The 14,612-nt window shown below is 37.3% G+C and overlaps 1 protein-coding gene across 1 annotated transcript in view; it reads right to left on the bottom strand.

Annotated features, from left to right (window-relative positions):
• Positions 1 to 5,641: 5,641 nt before the first annotated feature.
• ndrg2 (NDRG family member 2) overlaps positions 5,642 to 14,612 on the bottom strand; it is a 30,154-nt gene continuing 21,183 nt past the window's right edge. Inside the window, exons 3-16 of the mRNA XM_056369338.1 lie at positions 13,596 to 13,637; positions 13,413 to 13,518; positions 13,193 to 13,313; positions 12,431 to 12,493; positions 12,092 to 12,152; positions 11,757 to 11,843; positions 11,413 to 11,469; positions 11,165 to 11,268; positions 11,036 to 11,074; positions 10,885 to 10,936; positions 10,720 to 10,767; positions 10,604 to 10,639; positions 9,664 to 9,715; positions 5,642 to 8,881 (exon numbers count right to left, since the gene is read on the bottom strand). Coding sequence (XP_056225313.1) covers positions 8,718 to 8,881; positions 9,664 to 9,715; positions 10,604 to 10,639; positions 10,720 to 10,767; positions 10,885 to 10,936; positions 11,036 to 11,074; positions 11,165 to 11,268; positions 11,413 to 11,469; positions 11,757 to 11,843; positions 12,092 to 12,152; positions 12,431 to 12,493; positions 13,193 to 13,313; positions 13,413 to 13,518; positions 13,596 to 13,637 — 1,032 coding nt within the window. The 3' untranslated portion in view covers positions 5,642 to 8,717. The remainder of the gene's footprint in view (positions 8,882 to 9,663; positions 9,716 to 10,603; positions 10,640 to 10,719; positions 10,768 to 10,884; positions 10,937 to 11,035; positions 11,075 to 11,164; positions 11,269 to 11,412; positions 11,470 to 11,756; positions 11,844 to 12,091; positions 12,153 to 12,430; positions 12,494 to 13,192; positions 13,314 to 13,412; positions 13,519 to 13,595; positions 13,638 to 14,612) is intronic.

The following is a 14,612-nucleotide window of genomic DNA, read 5'->3' as shown; positions in this document are numbered from 1 at the left end:
TAGTATAGTAAGGCATAAAAATGCCAAAAACTTAATAGTATAGTATGGCATAAAAATGTCAAAAAATGTCATAGTATAGTATGGCATAAAACGTAAAAAAAACATCATAGTATATTAAGGCATAAAAGGTCATAAAAACGCCATAGTATGGTAGGGAATGAAATGCCATAGTATATTAAGGCACAAAAATGTCAAAAAATGTCATAGTATAGTATGGCATAAAACGTCAAAAAAACATCATAGTATATTACGGTGTAAGAGGTCATAAAAACGTCTTAGTATGGTAAGGAATGAAATGACATAGTATATTAAGGCATAAAAATGCCTAAAACTTTATAGTATAGTATGGCATAAAAATGTCAAAAAATGTCATAGTATAGTATGGCATAAAACATCAAAAAACATCTTAGTATATTAGAGCATTAAAGTTTATAAAAATGCCATAGTATGGTAAATAATGAAATGACATAGGATAGGAGGGCATAAAAATGCCAAAAAACGTCATAGCATAGTAAAGCATAAAAACTGAAAGATCTGACTTGGTATTGAACCCTCAACCTTCTCATTGGGAAGTATCAGGCTTAACCATTGTACTACAATCCCAGTCATTCACAAGCTTATGTAATAGTAAGCTAAAAAAACGTCATAGTATAAATAATGATTTCAAAAAACGGCAAAGTATAGTATGACATAAAAATGCCCAAAACTTTATTGTATAGTATGGCATGAAAATAAAAAAAAATCGTCATAGTATAGAATGGCATAAAATGTAAAAAAAACATCATACTATATTGAGGCATAAAAGGTATATTAAGGCATAAATATCATAGTATGGTAAGGAATAAAACAACATAGTTGAATTAGGTATCAAAATGCCATGAAATGTATTAGTATAGTATGGCACAAAAATGTCAAAATAAAAACCTCATATTATGGTAAGGAATAAAACAACATAATATAGTACGGCATAAAAATGCCATAAAATGTCATAGTATGGTATGGCACAAAAATGGCATAAAACGTCAAAAAACATCATCGTAAATTAAGGCATAAAAGGTCATAAAAACGCCATAGTATGGTAGGAAACGAAATGCCATTGTATATTAAGGCATAAAAATGCCATAAAATGTCATAGTATGGTATGGCACAAAAATGGCATAAAACGTCAAAAAAACATCATAGTATATTACGGTATAAAAGGTCATAAAAACGCCTTAGTATGGTAAGGAATGAAATGCCATAGTATATTAAGGCATAAAAATGCCAAAAACTTTATAGTATAGTATGGCATAAAACGTCAAAAAAACATCATAGTATATTACGGTATAAAAGGTCATAAAAACGCCTTAGTATGGTAAGGAATGAAATGCCATAGTATATTAAGGCATAAAAATGCCAAAAACTTAATAGTATAGTATGGCATAAAAATGTCAAAAAATGTCATAGTATAGTATGGCATAAAACGTAAAAAAAACATCATAGTTTATTACGGTATAAAAGGTCATAAAAACGCCTTGGTATGGTAAGGAATGAAATGCCATAGTATATTAAGGCAAAAAAATGCCAAAAACTTTATAGTATAGTATGGCATAAAAATGTCAAAAAATGTCATAGTATAGTATGGCATAAAAATGTCAAAAAAACATCATAGTATATTACGGTATAAAAGGTCATAAAAACGCCTTAGTATGGTAAGGAATGAAATGCCATAGTATATTAAGGCATAAAAATGCCAAAAACTTTATATTATAGTATGGCATAAAAATGTCAAAAAATGTCATAGTATATTATGGCATAAAACGTCAAAAAAACATCATAGTATATTACGGTATAAAAGGTCATAAAAACGCCTTGGTATGGTAAGGAATGAAATGCCATAGTATATTAAGGCATAAAAATGCCATAAAATGTCATAGTATGGTATGGCACAAAAATGGCATAAAACGTCAAAAAAACATCATAGTATATTACGGTATAAAAGGTCATAAAAACGCCTTAGTATGGTAAGGAATGAAATGCCATAGTATATTAAGGCATAAAAATGCCAAAAACTTTATAATATGGTATGGCACAAAAATGTCAAAAAATGACATAGTATAGTATGGCATAAAACATCAAAAAACATAATCGTAAATTAAGGCATAAAAGGTCATAAAAACGCCATAGTATGGTAGGAAATGAAATGCCATTGTATATTAAGGCATAAAAATGCCATAAAATGTCATAGTATAGTATGGCACAAAAATGTCAAAAAATGTCAAAAAATGTCATAGTATAGTATGGCATAAAACGTCAAAAAACATCATCGTAAATTAAGGCATAAAAGGTCATAAAAACGCCATAGTATGGTAGGAAATGAAATGACATAATGTAGGAAGGCATAAAAATGCCAAAAACTTTATAGTATGGTATGGCACAAAAATGTCAAAAAATGTCTTAGTATAGTATGGCATAAAACGTCAAAAAAACATCATAGTATATTACGGTATAAAAGGTCATAAAAACGCCTTAGTATGGTAAGGAATGAAATGCCATTGTATATTAAGGCATAAAAATGCCAAAAACTTTATAGTATAGTATGGCATAAAAGGTCATAAAAACGCCTTAGTATGGTAAGGAATAAAACGACATAGTATAGTAAGGCATAAAAATGCCATAAAATGTCATTGTATAGTATGGCACAAAAATTTAAGAAAATGTCATAGTGTAGTATGGTATAAAACGTCAAAAAACATCATCGTAAATTGAGGCATAAAAGGTCATAAAAACGCCATAGAATGGTAGGAAATGAAATGACATAGTGTAGGAAGGCATAAAAATGCCAAAAACTTTATAGTTTAGTATGGCATAAAATTGTTAAAAAATGGCATAGTATAGCATGGCATTAAACGTTGAAAAAACATCATAGTATATTATGGTGTAAAATGTCATAAAAATGTCTTAGCATGGTAAGGAATAATATGACATAGTATAGTACGGCATAAAAATGCCATAAAATGTCATAGTATGGTATGGCACAAAAATGTCCAAAAATGTCTTAGTATGGTATGGTATAAAAGGTCATAAAAACGACTTAGTATGGCGAGGAATGAAACAACATAGTATTGTAAGGCATAAAAATGCCATAAATTGTCATAGTATAGTATGGCATAAAAATTTCAAAAAGTATCTTAGTATAGTATGGCATTAAACGTCAAAAAAACATCATAGTATATTATTGTTTAAAAGGTCATAAAAACACCTTAGTATGGTAAGGAATAAAACGACATAGTAAAGTAAGGCAAAAAAAATGCCAGAAAACTTTTAAGTATAATATGGTATAAAAATATCAAAAAACACCATAGTACAGTATGGCATGAAATATCAAAAAAACATCTTAGTATATTAGAGCATTAAAGTTTATAAAAATGCCATAGTATGGTAAAGAATGAAATGACATAGGATAGGAGGGTATAAAAATGCCAAAAAACGTCATAGAATAGTAAGGCGTTAAAACTGAAAGATCTAACCTGACATTGAACCCTCAACCTTCTCAGTGTGAAGTATCAGGCTTAACCATTGTACTACAATCCCGGTCAGTCAAAAGCTTATGTAATTTTAAGGCATAAAAACGTCATAGTATAAATAATAATTTCAAAAAACGCGTTGGTAAGGAATAAAACAACATAGTAGAATTAGGTATCAAAATGCAATAAAATGTATTAGTATAGTATCGCACAAAAATGTCAAAAAAACATCATAGTATATTATGGTATAAAAGGTCATAAAAACGTCTTAATATGGTAAGGAATGAAATAACATAATATAGAAAGGCATAAAAATGCCAAAAACTTTATAGTAAATTAAGGCATAAAAGGTCATAAAAACGCCTTAGTATGTTAAGGAATTTAATGACATAGTATAGTAAGGCATAAAAATGCCATGAAATGTCATAGTATACTATGGCACAAAAATGGCAAAAAATGTCATGGTATATTATGCTATAAAAGGTCATAAAAACGCCGTAGTATGGTGAGGAATGAAACAACATAGTATTGTAAGGCACAATAATGTCAAAAAATGTCATAGTATACTATTGCATAAAAAGTAAAAAAAACATCAAAGTAAATTAAGGCATAAAAGGTCATAAAAACGTCATAGTATAATAAGGAATAAAACAACATAGTATAGTAAGGCATAAAAATGCCAAAAACTTTATTGTATAGTAAGGCATAAAAATGTCAAAAAACGCCACAGTATGGTATGGCATAAAACGTCAAAGTAGAGTAAGGGGCACGAAATGTCATAAAAAGGTCATAATATAGTAAGGCATATTTGTCAAAAAACGTCATTGTGTCATCGTCATTTTTATACTTTGTCATAATAATTTTTATGTTTTACTATACTATGATGATTTTATGACGTTTAATGGCATACTATGATGTTTTTATGTAAGACATAAAAATTTCATAAAAACATCATAGTATGCCATTAAACGTCATAAAATCATCATAGTATAGTAAAACATAAAAATTATTATAACAAAGTATAAAAATTTCAGAGTTGCCAGTTAAGCTACTGTTCATTTCTTTGGACCGCGGAAAGAAGCTGAATTATCTGGACACAAACCACGCAGGCATGGGGAGGAAATGCAAACTCCACACAGAAGGGCCTGAGGCCTGGGATTCAAACCCAGAACCTTTTCACTGTGAAGCGACTGTTCAAACCACCATAACACCAAAACTCTCCATGGCAGAGCAAGGCATCAAAATGTCATGGTATAGTAAGGCATAAAAAAAGTCATACTATTCATGTTGACATTTTCATGGGATTTTTCGAAAGAAATTAAACCAATACTTTTATATATCCACCATGTCATGTTTATTCCTGCTAGCAACCTGACTGCTAGCCTACAGAAAACAGAAACCAGGGTAAGCATGCTAGTTAACGTTAGTTAACATGGTTAAACAACATCAGTTGACATTTTCCTTGTGACGTTAGGTACCACTGAGATACCACTGTGACTTTGAAGGTCTAAGACCGAAACATTTCTATTAAATTGTTTGGATTTTTTAGTATGTCATGTTTTAAACCTGCTCCTACGCACCTGCCTCACTGAATAGATATGAAAAGTTTCCTCCTGCTGTGGACCACTGTGATATTCTCACATGACGTGAGCCTAGAGATAGCCCCTGCCCTTACAATCAAGCACTAGCATTCCTAAATCAGTTGTGTTGGATATGCCTCTTGGAATTATCTAATATAACCTCACTCCAAACATAGTGTGAATGAGTTCACTCAAACACTGCCTAGACAATTCTGTCCTATAATATTGGTATGGACAAGTCCCTACCGACCGTATGCAAACCTACCCCCTTTTATCACATTCAAGATGGTCCTATTTTTTAAGATTTATTTTTGTCCATTTTACTACTTTATTGACAGACAGTGATGAGATAGACGGGGAAGACAGGGGAGAGAGAAGGAATGACACTCAACAAAGGACCCAGGCTGGATTCAAACCCAGGCCAGGACTCAGCCTGGACACATATTGCTGGTGTGCCCCTCTGTCTTCCTCATTGACTAGAAATACTGCAAAGGCAAAATGTATATAACATCCACAGTTTTTTTTCACATGAAAATGAAAAGACAGGAGACAGGATATTTTTCTTGAGCTTTTAATAATATTTAAGTTTGCTTTTAGGATGTTCATTGTGTTACACAGAGAAATTAGCCACACAAGTAAATTTGATTGTATTCTCTTTACCTTTAATCTTTTTTTTTTCTTTTTTTTATTGTTAATTATATTATTCTCCTTTATCAGCGCTAATGCTAAAAAAGTTACACAAGAACTATCACACAGTTAACTATCTTGTGAGCACATCAGGACGGTAAACTAACACTTCACAGAGATAAAACAAACAAACAAAAAAATAAAAATAAAGTAAAATTCCAAAACACAGAGGGGAAAGAAAAACATGATTGAAGCAAAAATTAAGAGACAGACAAAGACAAAATGGACAAGCATTTACAATCACACAGCCCTGCTCAACTCTCCACAAAGACATACCACTCCTTTTTCCTTATTTGGCAACTTTTTTTCCTAGGCTCCACCCCTTACCCATTATTTGGTAGAGGTTCCCATGCCCGATTGTTTGAGTTTTAATATCAGTGTGGGAAGAGCCATACATTTACATTCTACACTTCAGTCCTCTGGACAGCGCCTAAAACATATTGGCATCTCAGCACATTCTTGACCACCATTATTAATATCTCCCAAGTTTCAGTTTAAAGCTCAAATCTGAGACCCTCCAATGACTTTCCTGTCGCTGTCATCAAAATCTCTGCTCCATCATCGTCACATCATCAAACAGGTTTGGGAAAGGAGCACCGGACAGCATGTGAAAGAAACAGACAACCTCCAAACTGACTCATATAAAAAGAAAAAAAAAGAAAACCAAAGTTGCATCAAAGAACAAAATGTGTGCACAGGGGTGACACACTTAAAAATGCACGTGCTCCAAGGATATTATAGGATTGGGTCCAAATAAGGGTCCTTTAAAAATACAGTCCAATGGCTACACATCACAGGGCAGTGGTAAGCTTTGTGTTCATCTGCTGCTGAAATATTAACAACGTAGAAGGAATTCGGATTCAGTTTTAGAGACAGAACTGATGCTATAAGGTGTAATTTAGCTCACACCGTTTCTGATGACAGGATTTTGACCAAAAAAATATCCCTAGTATTTTGGAGCTCTTAGTTTTGGCAGTAAGATTGCTTATTGGCTGCAATTAAAGACTGGTTGTCTCAAGGTGCAGATATTCGCTGATCAGCTTTCACTCTCAAAAACAGAAAACGCAAAATCCTTTGCCTCTTATGACTGGGGCTGCACCAGAGAGGTGAAACCTTGGTGGCAACATTCCTGTATCGTTTCCTCTGTGGCAGTGGCGGGGCTGGTTCATTGTCATCAATAAATCACAGGGGGGTTTTGTTGGTCTCAAAATGGATGCTTCTCTATAGGACCCTGGCCTGTTTCTTTGCTGCGTTAATTAATTGTGCTTACAGGACACTTCCATACACCTGACACTTACTTTCTTGGACACACACACACACACACACACACACACACACACACACACACACACACAACAATCACTTGCACAATTCTCTTGACCCCATTGCTTGAATACAGCCGCTTGTTGCCAGAGAGGAGCGTGTGTTCATTTTACCTCACATCGCACATAAACTCAAGTATGCTAGCTGGGTTTGTTAGGAGGTATCCATGCGTGGGCAAGGCTAAGAGATTACAACCCAGATGATGAACACAGTGATCCCTTCTGGCCACGTCTAACACCGAAATGCAATATCCATACTAGCATGCTACTGAGTGATGTAAAGCTCCCTGGTCAGTAGCACACTGAGTGTAGATATTAGGAACATCCAGTGCAAGACTGCCAGCGATGTTGGAAGCACTATTTAGTGTGCGTCTAGTGTAAACAATAGGGTGCGAGCTAGCTAAAGCGCACAAACACCCTCAGTCTCGCCTATGCTTACCTGCCATCAACACTCCAAGCAAACAACACACACACACACACACACACACACACACAAATCCACACAACTCATCAGCAGAATATAAAAGAAAAATATTATCCTGTCAGTATTCACATGGGCTGATACCAGGCATGCAACTTCCAAACAGTCCAGAAAAAGAAAAAAAAACTAAACAAAACAAACAAACAAAAACAACAAAAAACGAAAAACAGTAAAAGCTTCCTGCCCACCTCCTCAAATCCAAATGGGAAAACAAAACAGTCACTTAAAGACAGGGCAAATGGAAGACATAAACAACCTGGCAACATCAAGGAGGAAGTAGTCACTATAATGGCTCTCATTGGCTGTTACCACGTGACGGGTCAACCAATCAGTAGCTTCAGCCCCTCGCTGAGGCAGGTTACAAATAAGAAAATAAAATCCAATTAAAGAAATAAAAATAACACAATAAAAACTAGCTTAAAAAGTAGTAGACACACATTGTTATAAGTATCTCTGCTATAGTATGCTTTTTTTGTTGGTTTTTTTTTGTCATTTTTAAACTCCTTGCGTAATAAAGAGAAAAGTGTTAACTGTTTTTTTTCTATTACATTATCTTCATCATTAGCTTCAATATCATCATCAACAACATAATCATCAGCATCAACAACAATACCATTTTCAGAATTATTACTATTGGTTAACGCAAAGGTGTGTGGTCTCTATAGGACACACCCCTCATCTAGAATAAAGGGCTCTATTGGCTGACAGAGGTTCCAATAGAGGGAGGGAGAGAGGACTGGTCGCCATTCTTTCCCCACCTCCCCCGTTTTTTTATTTTTTATTAATCTCTTCTTGCCTATACTTCTTATATTCATTGTAGGACAACTCAATCCACTTTGCTTTCAACTGGAAGGGGGGATGTGAGGAGAAGGATTGGGCTTGTATGTGGTGCAAAATGTGGAGGTTTCTCTTTCTCCCTCCCTCATCCCTGTCTCTATTCCTATTCTGCTTTCGTGGGGAATGATGGGAGTTGTTTAGTGACAAAATTCGTCTTGTTCCTGTATTACTGTCATGCTACCACCTCTCCCTTCCTTTCGCCTTCCTTTCCTTCCTCTTCTCTTTCTCACTCACACTCTCTCTCTCTCTTTTGCTTTTTCTCTCTCTCTCTCTGTCGCTCTCTCTCTCTCTTTCTTTAACTTCTTCAGCAAGACACCTCCATCGTTTGGGAGGGGCTCGGTGGCATCTGGCCACCCTGCGAGCCCTGGGACAGGGTGCGGGAGCGAGAGCGGGATCCATCCATGGAGTAGGAGGAGGAGAGGGAGGTGGTGCGGGAGCGGGACAGGCGGGTCATGCAAGATGAAGCCACTGCAGAGAGATGGATAGAAAGAAATGGACGGCAAGATTAGACTCACAAATTGGAAACAGTACACTAAAGCTAAGGATAAGACTCGTATTATTCTTGTATTTTACTTATTGTCGACAAAACCCAATTAAATAGCGAAACCAACAACGTACTAGCTCATCTCTCAATACTTTCACGACCCTGTCTGTGGCTCTCAGCCAGGCGTACGGCTTAAATTTTCAAAAAAGATTCAAAATATTTCTAAGAACAGCGAGGCACTGTTGTTTTTCACAAATGGTACTAGGGACTATTTTCAGCTGCGGATAAATACACATAAGGCGCAGTGAGTGTTTTTGGCAGCAGGCCGGTTTATGTGGGATTGACTGAAAATAAGCCGCAGCCTGTCATCCAGTGCGGTGAGGCGCCTCACTGATGTGTTTTTTTTTTTTATAGCCTTGAGACGACAATGGAGCTCTATGGCACAGAGGGATTAAGCTATATCAGGATTTGGCTACACAGACAGTACTTGTTAATAGGATATATTCATTGTTGGTTTTGGTCTTTGTATGGGATTTGTTGACAATGAGAAAAATATAAAAAAAATCACCAGCTTTGTCTGTTCAGGTTGGTGATACGTGTTTTCAGCGTCAAGCAATGCGACATGGTGAGCAAAAAAATTACACATAGTACTGTACGTAATGAAATCCAATAAAGAGGAGCACCTTGGCAATTATTACCTTACGTATCACTGCACTATGTGTAATCTGTTCACAAAAATATTTCTATTGTATTGAAGTGTACTTACTGTAGCCCATGCCTTGGATGAAATACTTGAAAGCCTCAGTCAGTTTAGCAGGCTGCAAACACAAAGACAAGACACAAGTGTTTCACATTCTGTTTATATAATCACTAATTATTAGCTGAAGTAGGTAAGTGTGCAATTTGGCGACCTCATGTGGCAGCCGAGCGTAACAGTGTTAAGTTAAAGGACTTTCAGTTACAGGAAACGTCCACATTTAGAGCAGTTGCATTTCTTTGTTGTGTTTTTTGGGGTTGAGGCACCGAAAATATCAGTTAAACAGCAGGTCAAGATGTCACTCTTGAATCGATGGAGTGATTGTGTCTTTCTTTTCTTATGTTTTAATGCATCAATTCATGTGAATAAAGAATTTTTCATGCATTAATTTTGGCAAACAGTGTGCAGAAGTTTGGATGATGGGATGTTTTTCTCTGTTGAAGCCCCCACCTTGTGATTGTTCAGCAAACACATAAGTTACTTTTGAGAAAATGAATCAGTAACAATAATAATAATAATAATGATCATTTATTTGTGTAGCACTTTTCGAAAAACAAGTTTACAAAGTGCTTCCCAGACATAAAAACCCTTTTTTTAAAGAGTTTTAAAGGAGGACACTGAGGTAGCCTCTCTAATACTGCATGGGAGATTATTCCACAGTTGAGGAGTGCAACGGCAAATACCCTACCCACCCTCTTTAAGTAATTTATTAATTATCAATAGTTTTAGTAATTTTTCAAGCAAAGATGCCAAAACTTGCAGCTTCCAGCCTCTTAAATATGAGGATTTGACTCTTTACTGTCGGTTGATTTGAACTTGGTCTTCAGGGAAATTTTTCGAACGATTAATGAATTAATTGAGGAAATAATTGTTTTTTTTAGTTGCCACCCCAATAATAATTGATTTCCATGTTTTGACTATCAGAAAGTGTCGGTCAGCGTGTTGTTACCTGGGTCAGCTGTGGGAGACCACCAGCATCAGCCATCTGTGGAGGGACATGAGACATGAGTAAGAGTGAATGACAGAGAGAGAGGCACTACATAAAAACACAGGAGGGTCGGTTACCTTTAGGAATGAGGTTGTCGTTGGGTCCAGTTTGCTGTTGCACTCCACCTGGTGGTCACACAGGGAAAAAACAATCAGTCTCTGACATACGATGAACAGTTATGGCAAACTAAGAACTAAACTAAGAACATCTGAAACTTGAAAAAGAGGGCGGCTGAAACTTACAGCAGCGTCCTCATATGGAGCTTGATCACCCACCACCAACATTACTGGACACCTGAGGAAGTAGAGATTAGAACAGAGAAGGGTTTGTGTTTCTTTTTTAAGTCAGTACATAATAAAATGTGCAAATATTAAAGTTAAAAAGGTTGTTTACTTGAAGGTGCTGTTGCGGTCAATGTTCAAGTCTCTGCGACTGGATGGGAGTGAAAAGAGAAGAATATGTTGGTTGTTGCTTGGCGTGGGGGATATTTGTGTTTATGTGAGAATATGTGAGCGTGTTCACCTGTTGTAAGTCTTCCACAGGAGCTCTATGTTGACCAGATTAGGAGCTTTGGAGATACGGTCTCTGTGAGACTGCACTAGATCTGTGTTTGATGACAGCTCCTCCTACAAGAGAAAACAAAAGACAAAATGATTTAAGTGACCAGGTGACATATGCTAAGTTTAGACATTTATTTTATGTTGTGATAGAAAACATCATTTGAATATAGACTTTTAAAACACATTATTATAGACATGTTGTCCTGGTACCTGACTGAAGAGGTGGGACAGGATCTGCTCTGTGAGGGAGGACGTCACAGAGCTGAGCTGGAGAGGCAGAGGAAGAGAGAGAAATCAATACGATTCGTCATCATTTAGTAAGTTTAATAACTTAAACAATGACATAATCAATGCTGCTCAGGGACAGAGGACACATGCAGTCACATCACTTCATGATCCCAGCTAAAGTTAAATCGATGGAGAAGTCGCATTAGGACTAACTAGATTAAAATACCATGTTTCTGTGTATCAGACGATGAAGTCCCGAGAGAGACAGAGAGAGAGAGGGAGAGAGAGAGACAGAAAGAAAGAAAGAACAAATAGACATACGGTACCTTCTGAGCGGCCCAGTCTATCCATCCGCGGGCGTTAGTGTCGATGTTGACCAGAACCAGACCCTCCACTGAATCTGGGTTTGCGAGCTGAAGAGAGAGAGGAAGCAACAAACAGATAAACCACAAAAAAAAGAATTTCAAATCTCAAATTATACACATACATGAATACACCTGCATTATTGCTATGAACGCAGTAGTATTATCACAGATTTTCCATCCTCTTTACTTTGTTTCTGTTCTGTTCTCATCAGCTATATAATCCTCTTTGGTTTTTGAATATGTTATTGTCATATTACTATTGTTATTGCACTTATAGGACAACAAAAGACACTCACTGTGAACTTGGAGAGGATGTACGCTCCTGCTCCCACACCCACTCCGATGACAGTACGGAAGCTGCCAGAAGGAGACACACACTCATTTAACAATCATATTTTTTTACTGAAGATATAGGTTTAGTTAAAAAAAAAAAAAATAATATATATATATATATATATATGATATATATGAAGTGGAAGTGCTCATGGCTACTGTAGCATTCAGGTTTTCTAGGTAATATTTTTAAATTCATGATGGTTGTGCAGAGTGGTACAAGTTCTTACACCTTGTATCGATTTAAAACTGGAACCATATTTTAATATTATATCCATAACAAAATAAATAAGTTGACTCACTTGAAAAACTGCAGCACGGCCGGGATCATCTCTGCTATGGTCTCCATGGAGGGATACTGGTACCTGCAACAGCAAACACACATGATGTCAGTCTGATGGAGCATCACAACATGAAAGCAAAAACACACACGGCAACATTCAATGTGCAAAAATGAACAATACTGTCTCGGGTGGGGGGAGTTTTCTGACCCGAAGATCTCACCAAAACCATTTGTAGTAATTGACCAAACAACATTCACGATACATGAGGATTTTCAGGTTCTACTTATTAAGCGCATACGGTGGCTGACACGTTTATCTGCAGGGATTTGAAATGAGACCAAAAAGAGACTGAGCTTCAGTTTCTAGAATCAGCATCAGGAGCTAAGGGTCTCTTCTCCAGGGAGAGAGAGGTGATAGAGAAGTGCCAGGGGAAAGAAATACTTAGTGCAGAGAGAGAGAGAGAGAGAGAGAGAGAGAGAGAGAGAGAGAGAGAGAGAGAGAGAGAGAGAGAGAGAGAGAGAGAGAGAGAGAGAGAGAGAAAAAGACGGATTTTCTTTAAACCTCTGACACGAGTGTATTAGAGACCAGAGGCGGGAGATGTGAGCGATGGGAATTTTTAAGTATTTTTTGGAAGAGATTAGGTCTAAGCCCGGCACAGAAGACTGTTTCCATTTCTGAGAAGATTACTTTTTCTTTTAAAGAAAAAAACAAGGTTACTGCAGGACACTGAGGGAATACCAGCATGTCAACACACTGATGTACACACAGTATTTCTCGTACCCTGTGGGGTAGGCAGCAGCCCCCTCCTCTTGCCCCGGAGCATCAATATGAATCAGGGTGAAGTTCTTGACAATCTCCTGCATCTCCTCGAACTTGAACAGAGTGGAGAAGCAGCTCTTACCTGCCGGAAAGAAACAGAGGATAAAACAAATGAAATCACGAACAGGTGAAAGATTATGTGAGTCAGAACTGACGGGGGGGGAAACAAAACGCTACTCACTCTCCAGACCCACATCGTGGAAGGTGAGGATGGCGGGCCTGCGGGTGGTTCGTGTGCCGTGGAGGGTCACGTGCAGAACGCCATGTGGGGTCTCGACACTGTGCTCCTGGAGAGAGCGAGAGAAACAGGTTTTAAGCCTGATACTGACATTTTGGGATGGATGTTGTTGATGAGTGGTCTTACCTGTCCTTGGTCCAGGAGTATCCTCGCAGCCAGCTCAGCATCCTGTAACAAATAAGGGAAGAGGGGAAGTCAAACTTGAAGCTGTTTGTGCGATCTTCAGACTTGTTTTTTTTATAGAAGTGGTCATTTTACTTCTGAGTCTTATGGTTCATTCACTGACAACAGATGGCAACCTCATGGGCGCTTTTGATCATGGGTGGGTTTAGGTGTGTTTTTAGAGGGAAATAGATTAATTTCCAAAAAACACAAAATCACACTTGAGTATTAAAAAAAAATGTTCTGATGTTTGGGGCCTGAGACACTCTACACACAAGGAATCTGAGATGAACAGAAATAGCACATACAAGAGAAAATTCTCAGCTTTTTTGGGAGGCCTTGCTTCCTAATTAACACCCACACAGGCGGGAGGGGCGGCATTACACTCCCGATAAAGCAGCAGAGAACCTCTTCAGAGGCGCAGGTGGTTATTGGATGTCTGAGATTATACGGAGGAAATCTGTCAGTGGGAGGTTTTAAATGGGGCTGTTCATTTGCAACCCTAGATCCATTTACCCCGCTAATGAATTACTAACATCACAAGCTCTTAGAAAATTAGCAGTTTGCGAGGCTGAAGTGGAGACGGGCATCATCGCTGAGGAGAAAACGGAGAGTCCTGGAGGTTTGGTGATCGGAGAGACGGCCCGTGGCTGGATTATAAAGGTCACTAGTTCAATCCATAGAAATCATATTAAGACTCGATCACAGAGCTGCACATGCGTTCACTGGCTCAGGATGGATGGTAACACGTGTGGGCGGAGGCAGGAGGTCCCAGGGAACAATGGAGGGTTGGATGTAACCTACAACCTCCCAATCTTCATTAGATTTCCTACTCAGAATTACTCAGCTCACTGAGTCACGCTGGAGCCCATGCTTCAGGCAAGACTGATGACCCCATATGAGTATTTTTTCACAGTCACAGCCCAGATTGATTGGTTCATCATCTTCACATTTACTACAACTACAACTGAAGGACAACAT

This window comes from Seriola aureovittata, chromosome 23 (genome assembly GCF_021018895.1).
Source record: "Seriola aureovittata isolate HTS-2021-v1 ecotype China chromosome 23, ASM2101889v1, whole genome shotgun sequence".
Classification (NCBI taxonomy): domain Eukaryota; kingdom Metazoa; phylum Chordata; class Actinopteri; order Carangiformes; family Carangidae; genus Seriola; species Seriola aureovittata.
The sequence above is the reverse complement of the archived record's forward strand: the minus strand, read 5'-3'. Positions and strand labels throughout refer to the sequence as shown.